This window comes from Rhyacophila brunnea, unplaced genomic scaffold (assembly GCF_057557595.1).
Source record: "Rhyacophila brunnea isolate RB1 unplaced genomic scaffold, BYU_Rbru_1.0 scaffold_13, whole genome shotgun sequence".
Lineage (NCBI taxonomy): Eukaryota > Metazoa > Arthropoda > Insecta > Trichoptera > Rhyacophilidae > Rhyacophila > Rhyacophila brunnea.
The window spans coordinates 15,750,545-15,768,172 of NW_028232785.1; the positions used below are offsets into that span (position 1 = coordinate 15,750,545).

General features: G+C 42.1%; 1 protein-coding gene across 1 annotated transcript in view; it reads right to left on the minus strand.

Annotated features, from left to right (window-relative positions):
• Window positions 1-17,628, minus strand: part of LOC147076645 (gelsolin-like) — a 94,155-nt gene that overhangs the window by 13,993 nt on the left and 62,534 nt on the right. The window contains exons 7-12 of the mRNA XM_085940386.1: window positions 16,283-16,460; window positions 7,051-7,151; window positions 5,824-5,943; window positions 3,597-3,665; window positions 1,988-2,050; window positions 1,241-1,352 (exon numbers count right to left, since the gene is read on the minus strand). Of these exons, the coding sequence (XP_085796512.1) occupies window positions 1,241-1,352; window positions 1,988-2,050; window positions 3,597-3,665; window positions 5,824-5,943; window positions 7,051-7,151; window positions 16,283-16,460 (643 nt within the window). The remainder of the gene's footprint in view (window positions 1-1,240; window positions 1,353-1,987; window positions 2,051-3,596; window positions 3,666-5,823; window positions 5,944-7,050; window positions 7,152-16,282; window positions 16,461-17,628) is intronic.

Here is a 17,628-nt window from a genome sequence, read left to right on the forward strand (position 1 = left end):
CGTATGTGACATCTTCATACTAATTATTCCTATCCAAGCTACTTGGACCTCGTCCTACTCACCCAAGTTAACTTGGATAGGAATAAATAGTATGGAGCTTTCACTTGGATAGGAATAAATAGTATGAAGCTGTCACTTGGATGAGACATCTTCATACTAATCATTCCTATCCAAGTCTACTTGGATCGTACTTGGACCGTGTCAACACGGCTTAATAGATAATAGTCAAAAAATACATGTCTATCTACAAAATATCTAAAATTATGCAATTAAATCATACATAACTGTGAATATTTTATAGATAGAATAATATTTTTTATTTATTATAGTTTGGTTTAGTCAGGGCTTAATGAATTAAAAAAATTAACCAACAATATGTGTAATGTGTATTTTTAATCCAACGGAAACGAATAACTATGAATGAAAAAGTGTGCACAATTTTGTCGTATTGCCCAAATTAGACCAAAACTATTATGGTTTCGTTTAGGCATGGTTTAATTGATTTTTAAAAACTAACTAACACCATTTTGTAAATTGTAGTCTTAGTTCAATAAAAACAAATACATAAAAAATGACTAATAAAGTTTAGTGTGCACTATTTATAGCGAATTTTAACAGCCTACCTCCACCCTTCGCCACTGCTAAATAGTCTTCTCTCATATTATTTTGTTACTTTAAATGCCAATGGAAACTATTGGAGATGACAATTAGACAAGCAACGTTGCTTATTGTATTTACTAGGATATTATTTATGTTTTGTATTTTTATTGTCTGTTAATATAATGAATAATGTCAGCCACCCTTCATTTCATTATGTGAATGTCTTACATCAAATTTGTGTTGTTATGTCAAACGCTAGATAGGATACGCCACATGTGGCCATACTTGGAAGCTTTGAATATTTTTGTACGTTTTCGGTAATCTTTGACACGATTTTGCCCAAAAATAGGAATAATTGTTCCAATCCTGAGAATCCTGCTTTACTGAAATCAATTATTTACAACAAAGACTCAACAAAGTGAAAATAATAATAATTATTCTTAATAATTTTTTTATGAGGAATGGTTGCTAGCCAGGCCACTCACTCACCTAAACTATTGGATCTTTGCACTAGATCAAATACACATTGAAAAAACAATGTACATTTTTTTTTCCAGCTGCGTAATCAAACCTGTGACTCACAGCTTTATAGACATCCGCTAACCTTGTTAAGTAGAATACAATAATTAAATATCTTTACCGCTGGCGGATCTGACCAGTCTGGTATGAGTCGCTCCGTGGTCTCTCCATGTTGAGAAGTACTGCTTGAAAGCCGCTGGTTCGGTTCCCTGGGGCACCCTGGTGACATGAACCTGCACATAAAATAACAATAATTCAGAACTGATGTTTTTTTTATCGGTTCACCCTCATACTGGAATGATCGGCTAATAAATAGCATATTTTGTTCAATGAAAACTTATAATAATAAGTATGACTAACAAAGTTTAGTGTGCACTATTTAAGTCAGATCTCTATAATAGAGCCTGTACCACGTGCATGGATTTACTTGCACCAATAGTATGTATTTTAAACTATCGCGATAATAATTATTTACGTGTAAAAATGCTGACTGTCTCTCCAATATTATTCTTCAAGAGCAAGTGAAACGCGATGTTATCATTTTATGGTACTATTTGACATGTCGTGAAAATCGATTAACCTCTAAATGAGTCTGCGTGGTGTAGTTGGTTTTTTTACTGATAGGTTCACCACTATCGTTCTACCGCGCAGGCGCAGATATCACACAGTCCAATTGTCGCGTGAAAATTCAGAGACTTCTGAACTTTTTTAATCCATGCATGCAATCTTGCAGCGTGCACGATAATAGGTGTTTACATGTGCATTTTTTGTTATTGCCACGATAATACGTATTGTCAGCAGTAAATCCATGCATCTGTAAAAGGGGTATAAAATCGAAGAGTTGAAAAATATGGATGGTTCTTCTTACCCATGACGGATAGTTCTTGGTTCTCATGTACTCGTCAGCCTTTGACATGACCTCCGCCCTTTCCTATAAAAACAAAACAAAAACAAGAATGTAAGGTACTTTGAAGATCTTCAAATAGAATTTGTATCGGTGCAAATATGGGCTTGGAGATCAATGAGACATGAACAAAGTTTAGGTATGCCCATTATGATCAACAAAGTAAATAGTCCCCAATACTGCAATCGGCTGCTATAGGTGGCTATCTAGGGTAGTTTATCATATTTATGTATTGAGGTATTATGATTGTTACAATAAGTTAGTTGTAATTGTTAATAAGTGCTATTGAGATATCCAGGGTTCCAGGGGCTAGCTCAGGTGTCGATCGAACCCCGGATTCACAAACAAACGATTGGAATAGATATAAAACAAGGTCTTTCGTGCTCGTAGCGTGGTCTTCTTATATTTTTAATTTTAAGTTTCACAAATTTATATTTGGGCTTTTACAATTGTAGTCATCAGGTTCGTATGGTTTGAAAACCAGACAGACGCTCACTAACTTTTCTTCTCGGGGTTCCCTTTTTTTGAAATTCCTCCGAGCCCACGCCGACTTACCAAGAGCCCTAGTGATTAGCCAAATCTGATCAGATGATCTTTGGATTCGGCGAATCACGAGCCTAACCCTGGCGCCGGCTCGCGAAGATTTTACCGTTGCGCAATGCGCGGCAAAATTTACAACATTTGAATTTTATATTTTATTTAGTCTTAAAATTATCTCTTACATCCATCATCATTTATACTTTAAAATTTAATTTAATTACACCTTCGCCCAGTAAGTGATTTTCACACACCGGACGAAGGCCTTTACCTATGAATAAAAATATTTACGTAGTCGAGCAAGGAATCAGATTAGATGTTTTATGAAGCCGTTTCTAGAGGTTAGGGTTACATTTCGGCTTATAACTACTGAATTACTATTTTACACCGGGAGAAGCCAGCCTGTAATAGGGATGTATCACTTTGTTTTAACAGCACCTCTCTCGACTGTGTTGACTTTAATATATAAATAATATGATAAACTACACTAGCCTTGAGTATAGAATAGATGTGCAGATCACCGAATCAACTACCTCTTCGAGTGTGTCGATAGTATTGTTTATCTTGGTTTCTTGGTAACAAACAAGAATGTCATTAGTGAAGAAATAAAACGGAGAGTCATTACATTCAAGGGTGCTACATTGGTCTACAAAATCAGCTAAAGTCTCACATCCTCTCCTGCTGCGTTGGATATGTATGAGCCCATATTAGAAGAAGAAGAATGGCGTATTCGGCATAACCTGGAGGTATACAACCTCTTCCAAGAAGAATGTATCTTCACATTCGTTTAACTTGGTACACTCCAATGGGCGGGCTATATAGTTTGAATGGAAAGTAGACTGGCAGACCCAAATTCCAGTGGTTGTATAAAATGTCAACAAATATGCTAGAGCGGCTGGCACAAACATTTGGAGGACACTGGTCTAATATAGAAGAGTTGGGGATGAGGCTAGGATCCGCCCTGGGCTATTGGAACATTTATAAAGTTCTATTATTCATGTATCATAAATTTTAATTGATAGATTCACTTAGGTACCTTTTGGTTGCATTTCTTTCCGACCCACACGTAGATGCCTCCGGTGACAGTATCAAGAACGAAGCAGTCCTGGAACATAACAATAAATCAGATATTAGATTACATCCATAATAATGGCTTACCGACACGCTCTGTCAGCGCTGGATTAACCTATAAGGAAAATATGCCCGTGCTTAAGGCCTAATTAGACCAGCTGACTTGCAGACCCAACCAGATTTGATGATCGTCATCTCGATCGTGTCAACGCTTGATTTGATTGGTTCATAATATCGAGGGCTTAGTGTCAAACAACACTATCTACAAAAGTGCAACTTTACAGGATAGCCAAAAATCGTTATTTTAGATTCTTGTAACTCAACAAGGAAAATGTTTATTTAAAACCTAATGTTAATATTTTATAATTTATTGTGTATTGTACATTTATCTTGCTTATGATGATGTTAAGATTTATAGGGATAGTTTTTAAAAAATATGAAAACAAGGGTAACTTCTGTAGTTAGCGTTAAACTTTACTGACGATTTAATAAGAAATTAGAAAAGATTGTACATGTAAAATAACGTTATCTCAAAAAAAAAAACACTTTTTTGTAGATAACGTTGTCTGACTTTAAGCACTCGATATAAGCTCAATAATTGCTAGTGTGAGCAATTATAACGTTTTACGTAGGCGAAGTCGCGAGAAGCATTGAGCGGCATGCACAACTCAAACATATAACCGTGTGTGAAAATGTTCGTACCTAAATAGTCTTTTTTTGGTTGTACATTTATACATTTGAGTTGCGCGCGCCGCTCATCGCTTCGCTGATGTCGCTCACGTAAGACGAGCCGTAAGTAAACCAACAAATGAAATTTAGACAAGTAACAAGTTGCTGATTGTATTAACGAGGATATTATTTTTGTTTTGTATTATTATTGTCTGTTAAAATAATGAGTAACGTCAGGCAGCGTCCATTATATAAACGTCAAATTTGTGTTGTTATGTCAAACGCAAGACAGGACACGCTCGCGCAGCCTCTCTTAAATGTTGAAGGCTAATTATTCAGATATTTTCGAACGTTCTCGGTAATCTTCGACACGACCGTGCCCGAAAAATAGGTATTAATTATTGTTCTAACTGGTCAGGACTCTAGGGAACAACTCAAAAGTGACTTTTCACAATGGCAAACACTCGGGCCTGACAGTAGTTGGCTTTAGAATCTGCCAGCATTGTGACGTCAACAACGATCGTGGTTAGCATTTCTTTCTGATATTATGAACAATGATAATAAATCATCGTTTAGAATTCAAAGAGTTTAAAAACATATTCTTTAATTTAAAATTATTTTTATTTAAACATCACGCTGAATTCTCTTTTAGACATGCCGCATTAAAATACTAAAGCACAACGGATGCCTCAGATGGTTGCACCAATTCATGAGTATCCCAGTCTTACACTGACACAGGCCATGTGTGTCACTGTAATAAAATTCCGAAAGGGGCCTGGAAATTGCCTGTGATATAAGAGTTTGTGTGTTACTTGACTTTAGTCCAGGGGTAGTCAACCTTTTTATACCTACCGCCCACTTTTATGTATCTCAGTAGGGAATAAAATTTTCTAACCGCCCACCGGTTTTACAGTAATGGTGATTTATAAAGAGTAGTGAAGTAACTTTTCTTTATAAAATTTATAAAGCAGAGTTACAGCAAGTTAAAGCATATCATAATAATTACTTATCAAATACTTTCTGTCAGACTTTCGCTAAGTTTGGCAGAATAAATCTTTATAAAACAACTTACTGTAGTTAAATCTATCTTTTTATTTATACTTTGCATACATAGAAGCATCAAGTCTGATGAAATTACATTTAATAAACATAGTGTTTAAAACCGCTACCGCCCACCATAAAAGCTTGAATGCCTACTAGTGGGCAGTAGGGACCAGGTTGACCACCCCTGCTTTAGACGGATACATTCTTTTTAACTTTTGGTCTCTGTTCTAACGTTGTGCGTTAAAGTATACATAAATAATCTTGTTTCTATCTGAATGTGATTTTTTTATTAGATATTATATGGGGTGCCAAAATTCTAAGTACTTAGGACCCCTGAGGGTATTAATCCGGCCCTGGATCCTGCCTCGCAACATACAGGAAGCACGTGGTGACGTCTCTATATCCACTCTTAGGCTTACTTTAGACTATAATGTGAAAGCAAATAATTTAAAAGTCTAATAAAATGAGTTTCTTCTTACATTTTCATTGAGTTGGTCCTGTCTGAAAGGCTTCTGTGCGATCTTGATGGCTTCCAATTTGCCAGACTCATCGGTGATCCTATACAGCGAAACCGCTTCTTCTTCGGACCTCTCAAAAGCCTAGAAAGTGAATAGAACAATCATTATCAATATATAAATAAATTTGAATTTATTTGGTACAATGCAATTTTAATATAACCAAATAAATATGTCATGGTGAGGGTGTGGAGTTTGCTTGACTTTGACAGGGGAATTAAGTGGCTTGCTCAAAGCACACAGCAAGAAGCCTGCCATCTTACTCACACTTTCGTTGCAATGTCGTCATTAGAAGGGTCATATTGTCAAATATTTTTTTTTTGAAAATTTGAAGAGATCATGTCACCGGTTAGCAGTGGCGAGGGGTTGAGGTAGGCTGTTTAGATTCGACATAAATAGTCTACACTAAACTTTGTCAGACATACTTGTTTTCATTGAACTAAGAATACAATTTTAGAGATGGTGCTGGTTAGTTTTTAATTAAACCCTGGCTAACCGAACCATAATAGTTTAGATATGCTATGGGCGATCCAATAAAAATGGTACTTATGCACATTTTCAGTAATACTTATTTGTTTTCGTTAAATTAAGAATACATAATAAATTACAGAAGGTGTTGGGTAGTTTTTAAAATTCATTAAGCCCTGCGTAAACCAAACCATAATCGATATAAAATATTCTCTCATGTATAAAATATCTAAAATTATGTATAATTTAATGGCATAACTTTAGACATTTATAGATAAACGAATATTCTTTGATATCTAAATTGGCTTGGATTAGGCAGGGTTTCATTGAATTTTAAAAACTAACAAACACTATCTACACATTGTAGTCTTAACACAATGAAAATAAATACGTTTGACTGACAAATTTAGTGTGCACTATTTATGTCAGATCTTAACAGCCTACCTCCACCCTTCACCGCTTCCGGTTAGTAACTTTGATTTAAAATACAAAAGCTGATTGCCAATTAATGACAAAATTTAGAAAGCGCTTCAGTAAGAATTGTAAAAATACTAGTTAATGTTGTCACAATTAGATAGGACACACATAGCGAAGTGGTTAGAGCACATCGATTCGAAATCCTTTGGGTCGTATTTTTTTCAAAAAGATTTTTTCTAGTGGTTGTATACATTTCTCTGAGGTGTTTTCAAATTATATGTACCTAATTATTTAATTATTCCTTACTTGGTCGTCTCCTCCGGAGCTCTCTTCAGGAACGGTGTCCTTGGAACCGGATCCCAGAGCAGTGAAGAAGTTCTCAAAGTCCATCAAGCTAGAGAATTCATCTGAAATAATTCAGGATACAATATTAATGATATGATATATTTTATTATAGTGACACCCCGGAAGTCCGGGTAGGGAGGGGAGTCGGGGCCGCACGGCCGATCCGACCTCAGAGCTCGACTCGCCGGTCAACCGGGCGTCAATGAGGCCCTCGTAGCGTGCCGTCGGCAGAACGCGGGAGACACACGACCAGCTTCCACCCTTCGACTAGCTCAGAATAGTTCAAGGCGGTCAATAGTAGCTGGTTTTTAGTCCGGTAGAGCACGTTCAGTGCACGGTAGGTCTTGACAGTTGGGGGTAAATGCAGGATTGACGGGATGGAAAAATGATGAACGCACGTTGTTCGTAGCACCAATCGTTGCCGAAAGTTTTATTACCTAATTAGTTAGGTTCACGAAAAAAAATTACACAACACACATTACATACACAACACAATATTACTACACATTAACAATCTCACACTTTATAAATTTTTAACAGCCCTAAATTTATTAAAAACGGGCGCCTAGGCTGTCAATTAAAAATTAAGCTTCCACAGGGCACACAGCCTGTCGCGTTTGGGAGTCTTACGCTAACTAACTTTCTACCTGCAGTGTTGCGGCTAGCTCTCCTTCTTTTGAGCTTTATCGCTGTCTCTTTCAATCTACCCCTGAACGACCACCCCTCTCTATCATTCTTGCATGCGGCGAATGTTTGGCTTTTGCCTGGGTTTTACCGTAAGGGTCGTCCAAGCTACCTTTTTGGCAGGCAGACTGAAAGTTACAGAGATTTCTAAGAATTGAGCCCAAAAGAAGCAACATTTATAGTTGATTACTAAAGAGCATTTTATGCATAAAACGGCGATGGAAGGATTTTGGCGGGATATGAGAAACATGAATGTGGCATCCATATCTTCGCTCGTGATTTACTATTAAGGGGTCCTCCATGCCCGTAGAAACGTGGAGGTATCAAGCGGCCCCATTCAGATTCGAGCGAAGTGCCCATTCTGTTTCCCGCCATCGTCCCTCCATCCTCGCTCGTATTACCGCAACACAGCGGTGTGCTCCTTGCCCCATTTACTTTATTGACGGTGACATGACCAAACTCAATAAGTTTACATATAACGGGCCCTTCTTAGGGTCAGTTTAAAATTATATTCTCGCAAGTAATTCATTACAATTCAAGAAAGGCATCGGGGCGTCGCCATGAGCAACCTAAGTTCACATAGTTTTTTTTTCAGACATGAAATATAATTCGTATCTATAAGGAATTTACATTACAAGACCGGACGTCATTGTCCGCCTCCGTATCCTGCTTGAAGAGCTTATTAATTAATCTTATTAATAACGACCCTTTTCCATTACAAAAATATTTTTTTTTTTTAAACAATGCCTTTCGCTACCTTTCGCACACGTCACGAGTCTCCATGACGCAGCTACATTCGCGACTTCTATTTTAAGCTTACAACTTTCATGGTTATAAACAAGCACTAAGCAGCACTCACACACGGTTATTCTGGGTCCTCGCCATTTGGTCGCAACACCCAACCGTTTACCGCTACTTTGGGTTTACCAACGAGACTATCCCCCACCGTTCATATCCCGAGGGAGGGTCAGACAGACCTTTGCGTGGTCGATCCCTCGCCCACATGCTCAGAGCGTGAACATCGCCCCCCATCGTTCAACCACCAGCAGAGTATACCTCGCTGCAGTGCCCCCGCGGTGGACAGTGATAACCAGCCTCAGTATATCCTGTCACCTAAGTAGCGGTTACAAAAACAAAGCACAATCTTACAAGGTGGAATCTGGCATGAACGACATCGTTACAGGCTCATCACCTTCAGTTCGCTACCAATTACGCACACCGGTATTCTTACTCGGTGACGCTACATTTGCGAGAAATTATGTTTTGACAGGCATAATCACAAAGCAACATCTATTACACATTACAATAAAAGAAAAAGAAGACAATTTAACAGCAATCGACTTCTGGGTAGAACTCTATCATTCCTGCCTCACTACGCTAGTAACAACATATTTTTAAATCACAACAGAAATTCAAGACATAACTAGGATGAAAACCACAATTACAATCAATAAACAAAGTATAAAACCTTAAAAACTCGTCCCTCCGCCATGAGGTGACCCTGATGCAAGCTTCCTACCTACGTTTCGAACCGCAAGAAGAAGGCGGGTAACTGAAGTACCCACATCGCTAGGTTGCGAGCGATTGCGTCAACGACGTTTTCGACTCGTATGGCGGCAGTCCGTGCTATTTTAATTTCTACCTGTTTATTTCTACGCACCGTTTTAGGTCGCGTACGTCTACGGTGGCTATCCCCACCGATTTCCGTGGTCTGAAACCTCCTCGATTTATATCCTTCTCGGTGAAGGCCCCCCCTTGCACCTTTATATAAATACCTTGAATTTCTAACTATAAGGGTAGATTCCACACCACCCGTATCCACTCTTCTTCAAAAGAGTAGATGGTGGAGCATCGCCCGTTTTAGCTCCGCTGAAGGCCTATCCTCATCGCCTACTTCAACACTACACTACTTCGCTACTTCACCCTCCTACATTTTCCAAGATAGCTACGTCAATCGCTGACCCGTGTCACATCATTCCTCTCACCTTCCGGTTTCTCCTGGGTTATATAATCAACATTTATATCTACAATGTTGCCGGTGTCGGCCACTTATTTCTACCTAGAATATACGCACCCACAGCTCCTAGTAACTATATTCTACCGCTATAACTTATCTAATCAGGTATATTTAGACATCTCTTTTTTTTTTTTTTTTTTTTAAATTTAAAAGAAAACAATATGCAATAGCACACCCCACCGGCCACGCATAGGGGCTCAAGCTCTGCGCGCCAGCATGGGAATAGGTATCCCACCAAGATACCTATCGTTTGAAATTAAAGGCATCCCGCTTGCCTATTCTACAGCGATGTCACACATATTATTCGTAAGTAATCCTAGTATTCTACTTCTAACCCTAACTAGCAGTTGGCCATTACGGGTAATTACGTCACTAAGTTACACATTTTTTTTTTTTTTTAACGAATTACTTTTACAGTTCGAGGGCGAGGACTCCTATTGGTCAGATGCGCTGGGTACCGCCCTATCCGCACTATCAGCGGGCTCGTTTGCTGAACCCTCGGCACTAACATCATTGTCACGAAGCGGCGGCGTAGGCTCCGTCGGCACCTGCGCCTCTACCCTCTCCCATTCTACATCAGGCCCCCTGGGCACTATTTTCCTTATCTCATCGACGTGCACCTTGACAGGTTTATTGCGCCGTTCTACCCAATATCCTTTCGCTCCCGCACGCATAAGTATAGTATGTGGTCCCGACCACCTCGGTAGTAAGCCCGCGCATTCCCTCGAACGCGGCATCGGGTGTCGTTTCACATAGATCTTTTCACCGATTTCGTACGTCGGTGGTCTACCAGTACCGGCGTCACGACGCCCGTCGAAATACGCCCGTTTTCGGCGCTGAACTTCGGCGTCGATTTCATCTCGGTCGAATGTGTCCGTCAAACTCGGGTCTACCGGTATAGGGTGTCTCCAATCACCTGGTCGCGTCATTTCTCTCCCTAACGCTACTTCGGCGGGCGTTAATCCGGTGGCGGCGTTACGCCGGCACCGTAGATTGAATAAAATCTCAGGTAAGTACGTGTCCCACCGGTTCTGATCGCGACCTTGTATTCTCATCCTCAAGCACTTCTTTATTTCTTGATTACGCCTCTCTGTAGGGTTCGCACGCGGGTTGTAGACGGCCGTGGTCCAGTGATCCGCTCCCCATTCTTCTAACGATTGTGCCCACCGCGGGTGGAGAAACTGCGGTCCGTTATCTGTTAGGATCGCGCGGGGGTACCCATGTTGTTGTAAGACGCGTTCCTCAAGTAGTGGTATAATCGTCGCCACCTTGGCCGTCCTCACCGCAAATGCCTCGAGCCAGCGCGAGAATAAGTCGGTTACGACAAGAACAAACCTGTTCCGGTGTCTCGTTGTGGGGTAGGGCCCCATAAGATCTAGCGCAATGACCTCCCACGCCCTCTTGGCTTCGACGTGCGAAGTCTGCGGCGCAGCTGTCTGTAATGCGCCGCGCTTCCGCGTGGCGCAGATGACGCAACTTCTCACGTACCCTTCCACATCTGCCCTCTGTGCCTTCCAATAAAATTTTCGCCTTATCGTCAATTCCGTTTCTTCCGCTCCAGGGTGATCCCTCTCGTCATGAAACGCATGCATCACCTCTTTTCGGACACTCGACGGTACGACGATCGTCGGCTCATGATGGGCACATAACCTCAGTAGCATACCGTCTCTTAGCACTAAGCTAGGGTACTTCGGATCCACCCCGCGGCTCCTTTGCAAATGCGCTATTACATCGGCAGTCGTACGATCGGCCTTCTGTCTTTCCAAGACGATGTCGGCGACGTGTCGCACTTCTGTCAACATAGCCAAGCGTTCATTCGGGCGCGTCGGCACACCCATTCTTTCGCCTTCCTCTCCGGGGCTTATTACTTGTCCAGCTGGTTCCTGCGGGTATCTAGACAGATGGTCGGCTAGATAATTTTCGGAGCCCGGACAATGCTCGGTGGTGAAATGAAATTCAGATAGCATCATCGCCCATCGCGCGAGTTTTCCGCGTTGGTTTTTGGCTGTATTTAACCATGTTAGCGCTTGGTTATCGGTAATCAAGGTGAATTTCCGATCTTCCAGGTACCCTCGGTACCGGTTAATTCCCCAAACGGCGGCCAGCGTTTCTAACTCATTGGAATGGTATCGCGTCTCGGCATCATTCAACCTCTTGCTGGCGTACGAAATAACATCCTGCCCACCATCGCTTCTAGGTTGGAACAGGACTGCGGCGATACCGTGTCCGCTCGCATCAGTTTGTAGGCAATACGGCCGAGCAAAATCGGGCCTGGCGAGTCGCAGGGGTTGTGCAAACGCGCGCTTTACCTGCCGGAAAGCCTCATCGGCCGCCTCTGTCCAACGGAATTTAACTGTAATCCTCAACAGCCGAGTAATGGGCGCTGCGATTTCCGCAAAGCGTGGTATATACTCCCGTAACCACCCGCATAGCCCCAGAAAAGCCCTTACTTCTCGGCGCGTTTTTGGTGCTGCTGCCGCTTCAATTTCGGCCAAGTGATGACCTTGTGGTTCGTTGCCTGTTGCTGTAACACGGTGTCCAAGATAGTTGACTTCCCGTCTCCCAATATGACACTTGGCAGCGGCTACACGCAACTCATGTCGTTGCAGGCGTTCCATCACCATTCGCAAGTGGTTGGCGTGTTCCTCCCACGTCTGGCTGTACACGATTATGTCGTCGAGATATACCAGACATATCTTATTGATAAGTCCGACCAGCACCTCCTGACTCATCAGGCGCTGAAAGGACCCCACTGCGCCGCGGGCGCCAAACGGCAAGACGCGAAACTGGTAACAGCTCCCGTCAGCCGTGGTAAAAGCCGTCAGTGGTTTCGTCGAAGGGTGGAGGGGTAACTGCCAATAGCCATGACGAAGATCCAGAGAGGAAAATATCTTCGCGGTCCCCAAATCCTTCAACGTTTCCAATATCAAAGGTATCGTTGTCGCCTCTTCGCGGGTGGCGGCATTAAGCCGTCGGTAATCCACACAGAATCTTGCCTTGCCATCCCTGCACTCCGCCTGAGCCTACGCGGGTGCGAAGGATCCGCCAGCTTTCCTCATTCTTGGGCGGCCGCCGGAACTCTGTCTGGGCAGTCAGAGGCATAGTGCCCCGTACCCCGACACTCGTAGCACGTCAGTACTTTCGATGACGGACCACCACGGTAATTCCTCCATCCTCTTTTATCGCTGGCCGCCGCATCACCACTAGTCCGTTCGTCGCGGGCATGGCTCGCGCCACCGCCCGTTCCGTCTGGCCCCTCCGGTCGCCGTTTTCCAGCCGCGCCGTTTTTCTGTTGACCTGTCCTCCAGTTTTCGCGCGGTTGAGTCGACCGTTCAGCGCATCCGCTGGTGCACCTACATCTGCAGTTCAATTGCGGTGCCTGCTTCTTTGTGGCGTTGTTGCCACGGGGTGGTGTTGCATCTTCGTCATAGTCCGGTAGCGGCTCTGGTCTGGGTTCCAGTTTGGCAGCTACTTCGGCCAATTGTTCGAGGGTCTTCCAGGGCCGCTGGTCTACGCGCGCCTGATCCCTCTCTGACAATAGCCTATAAAATAACAGCGCCAATGTGGCGCTCGGAGTTGTCGGAAGGAGTATGTCTGACAACTCTTTCTTCCCCCAAAGGAACTCGAAGGCATCCTCCTTCGGCCCTTGTCGCTTCCGTTTGAGCTCTGTTTCCTGCTCATGGCGCCTGATCGGTGATTCAAAATAATTGTGCATCTTATGCGTAAAGATGCGCCAACTTATGGTAGGCGTCACGGTATTCGCCCAATTTCTAGCTTCCCCGCGTAGTTGTTTTAAGGCGATGGAAGTCCACATCATTTCCGGGCTCTTAGCTACTTTGAAATGAGCCTCACACGCTTCTAAGAACGTCTTCACGAGTAATCGCGCACCGCCGTCGAATGTAACTTCTAATTCTGGCTTCGGCCCACATCGTCGTGGTGACGGCTCCCTGGGCGGGGCGGCCACGGGCCTCGATTTTTCTATTATCTCCGAGCTAGGTGGCGTGAACACCTGTCCACACTGGAGCTCACTCACGGACATGTCGCTTGCTTCCGTTACAGGAGAGTCGATAGGCATGTTGATGCGATTTAAATCGATTAATCGCCACTGCGGTATTTCGATTCCTCCCGATTTTGAACGGGTTATCATCAGCTTTTTACTTTTCACTCGCTGAGTTGAATAGCCACTGTTAAGTTTGTATTCTGATTATTCATTAGAAAATAGCACTTATAATTTAATATGAAAAATCGAAAATAGTAAAAGTTGGAGTTCACTATTTTATCGTTATTATCGTATTCTCGAGCACGTACGGTTCATGAAAGACGAAAATTAAAAAAATAAATTTGAAAAAAAATTAAAACTTTTATGAAAATATTAAAAGTTTAATTTAAAAATCCATCATGATTAAATGTTTTCACTGCATTTGTATGCATCGACAATTGTTCGTATTACAAAATAAGAGAAAAATATAACTTGAAGAAAAAAAAAAAATATGTCCAACTGACAGATGACAGCTGTCAAAAGCGACAAATAACAACACTCACAACCGATCCAAGATGGCGGGTGTCAACAGACTCAGCATTTTCAAGATGGCGGACGATCACAACACCACAAGCGTCAAAATTACAGTCGTCAACCACAACAACCGTCCTCCCACTGTCACAAATGTCAAAATGTCACTGTCCACGTCAACTGTCTAATACTTTAAGCACACTAAATTTATAACACTGAATTTAGCACTGACTCTTCATTTCAGGATATCGGTTCGGTGAAGCTCCTTCAGTTCTTCACTGCCCTATTTCTGACAGATGCTTGCCAACATGACAAGTACTGTCACAGGTCCACGTTGGGCTCGCCAAGCTTGACACCCCGGAAGTCCGGGTAGGGAGGGGAGTCGGGGCCGCACGGCCGATCCGACCTCAGAGCTCGACTCGCCGGTCAACCGGGCGTCAATGAGGCCCTCGTAGCGTGCCGTCGGCAGAACGCGGGAGACACACGACCAGCTTCCACCCTTCGACTAGCTCAGAATAGTTCAAGGCGGTCAATAGTAGCTGGTTTTTAGTCCGGTAGAGCACGTTCAGTGCACGGTAGGTCTTGACAGTTGGGGGTAAATGCAGGATTGACGGGATGGAAAAATGATGAACGCACGTTGTTCGTAGCACCAATCGTTGCCGAAAGTTTTATTACCTAATTAGTTAGGTTCACGAAAAAAAATTACACAACACACATTACATACACAACACAATATTACTACACATTAACAATCTCACACTTTATAAATTTTTAACAGCCCTAAATTTATTAAAAACGGGCGCCTAGGCTGTCAATTAAAAATTAAGCTTCCACAGGGCACACAGCCTGTCGCGTTTGGGAGTCTTACGCTAACTAACTTTCTACCTGCAGTGTTGCGGCTAGCTCTCCTTCTTTTGAGCTTTATCGCTGTCTCTTTCAATCTACCCCTGAACGACCACCCCTCTCTATCATTCTTGCATGCGGCGAATGTTTGGCTTTTGCCTGGGTTTTACCGTAAGGGTCGTCCAAGCTACCTTTTTGGCAGGCAGACTGAAAGTTACAGAGATTTCTAAGAATTGAGCCCAAAAGAAGCAACATTTATAGTTGATTACTAAAGAGCATTTTATGCATAAAACGGCGATGGAAGGATTTTGGCGGGATATGAGAAACATGAATGTGGCATCCATATCTTCGCTCGTGATTTACTATTAAGGGGTCCTCCATGCCCGTAGAAACGTGGAGGTATCAATAGTTCATGCTCATTGTGATTGTAGAAGAATTTGTACTATACTAAGAACAATGTTATACAACTTGCGGCTTGTGGCCTGTGAGCGACGTATTTTATTAAAATTATAATATACATAATATTATGTAAGTACAGGTATTTATATTAAGCAATTGTACGTAAAACATTTCACCATTGCACAGTTCTCCGTGAGCTTTCTTATCGGAAAGAGATGACCATATGGGCCTCCACAGAGTGGAGGTTTGTATTAACAGATTTTATTTTTACGACAAATGGATGTCAGCCACTTGCTCAACCTATTAGGACCATACTCTGACTCATTCACAAATTGAAAAACAATATGTGAACTTGCCAGACCCAGGATTCGAACCTGGAACCCTCGACACTATAGACCGGCGCTTAATCCACGCGGCCATCGTGGGTGTGCCGAAAGAGCTTGGACGGTCTTTAATATACTGCCATATATTTCCGATACAACATTTCACAGTGAAGTGTGATACGGCGAACTGCATGCGTAGAAGTTTCTGGACACGATAGTTTTCAGCACCGCAGGAGAAAAAAATCTCTTTATCATCAAATCTAGGTATTTATCTACTATTATTCTGTTTCATTTTATTTAGAATGCACGATCTATAGCATTGCATCACCAGCTGTCTACCCCCTGTAATGACTTTATACACGAACAATGACGGACGAACAAAGTTTAATAGATTGTTATAATATTATAATAGCTCACCAATAATCTCCACTCTAGCACGCCCTGCGTGATCCTGGTCCCTGATTTGATTGGCGGCTGAAATGGCCTTCAGTTTTTCAACCCTCTTGGCCTTGGCTCCAACGTAGACGTAGATTGAGTTTCCAACGTCCAGGATAAAGCAGTCTCCGGTGTTCATTGAAGATAGATCAGGCCCAACCTTTAACAGGAGACAAGATAATGAAAATCACCGAATAAAAATAGTTTATAATAAGAGGAAATCATATATTTTTTTAGAACGTTTCGTTGAAATAATGTGACTTCCCTCCTTGATCCATTATACGGTTGTATACCATGGCATAACGGACATTAGGCACATTTCAAAGTCTTTCATGCTGTGCAGTGACAGTTTTCATTACGTGGATGACCTAGGCGCTGACAGGTTTAGAGGTCCCTTTGTGTGATATTTCTGTGGATTATTTATTTCTGTGGATTATAATAATTAGAGGTCTGGATTATTTGTTAGGTTAACCTAACCAAACCTAACCTAACCTAACCTAACCTAACTCAACCTAACCTAACCTAAACTAACCCAAACTAACATATAATCCAGTTTGTCGGCTATTTTCAAAATGCGTTTTCCACTGTATCCGCTTTAACCGAACAGTACCGTTTTTACTATTTACTATAATAATAATGTTGCCAGGTTTGCTCCTAATCGGAGCATATTGGCCTCAACACAGTGGACACAATCCTACAGAATTTTTACAAGGAATAGATATTAACCATTCGCCCAACATATTAGGTCCTTACACTAGATCAAAATATACATTTTGAAAAAATAAGTTAAAAGTCTTGGTCTTGGTTAATTTAGTCAATAAACGTGTGCTACGCAGTCACTTTATGATATACATCTGTCCATGACCCCCACATCCTGAAGTGGGCCCCCAGGCTAGGATCTCTATAGCCCCCCCCCCCTACCTATCGCTAACGATAAAGGCAGTGTGACAAAGTAGCGTTTTTTAAATGGTGTACGCGGTGAAAGTAATGTGTATATTTAGTGTTTTTTTGTATATTTTAATACATTTTTTTTCTATTAGAGAGAATTTGTGATGTACGTATAAATCACTTATCTGGTCGACTCGCCACACCGGGGCCTTCCTGAGCTCGGGCTCCCAGGCTAGAGCCCTGTAAGCCCCCCTTTGTGGGGGCCATGTATCTGTGTTTTCAATGCAGCAATGATACTCGTATTATGTAAGTATCTTTATCATAATTATTATTGTCCCACTCAAATGCATAAATTCTCTTCGAGGAGTGTCGTTGAGGGTGAGAGATTCAGGGAATGGGACAACTGGACACCAGGACAATTGGACGCCGCACTGTCGTAG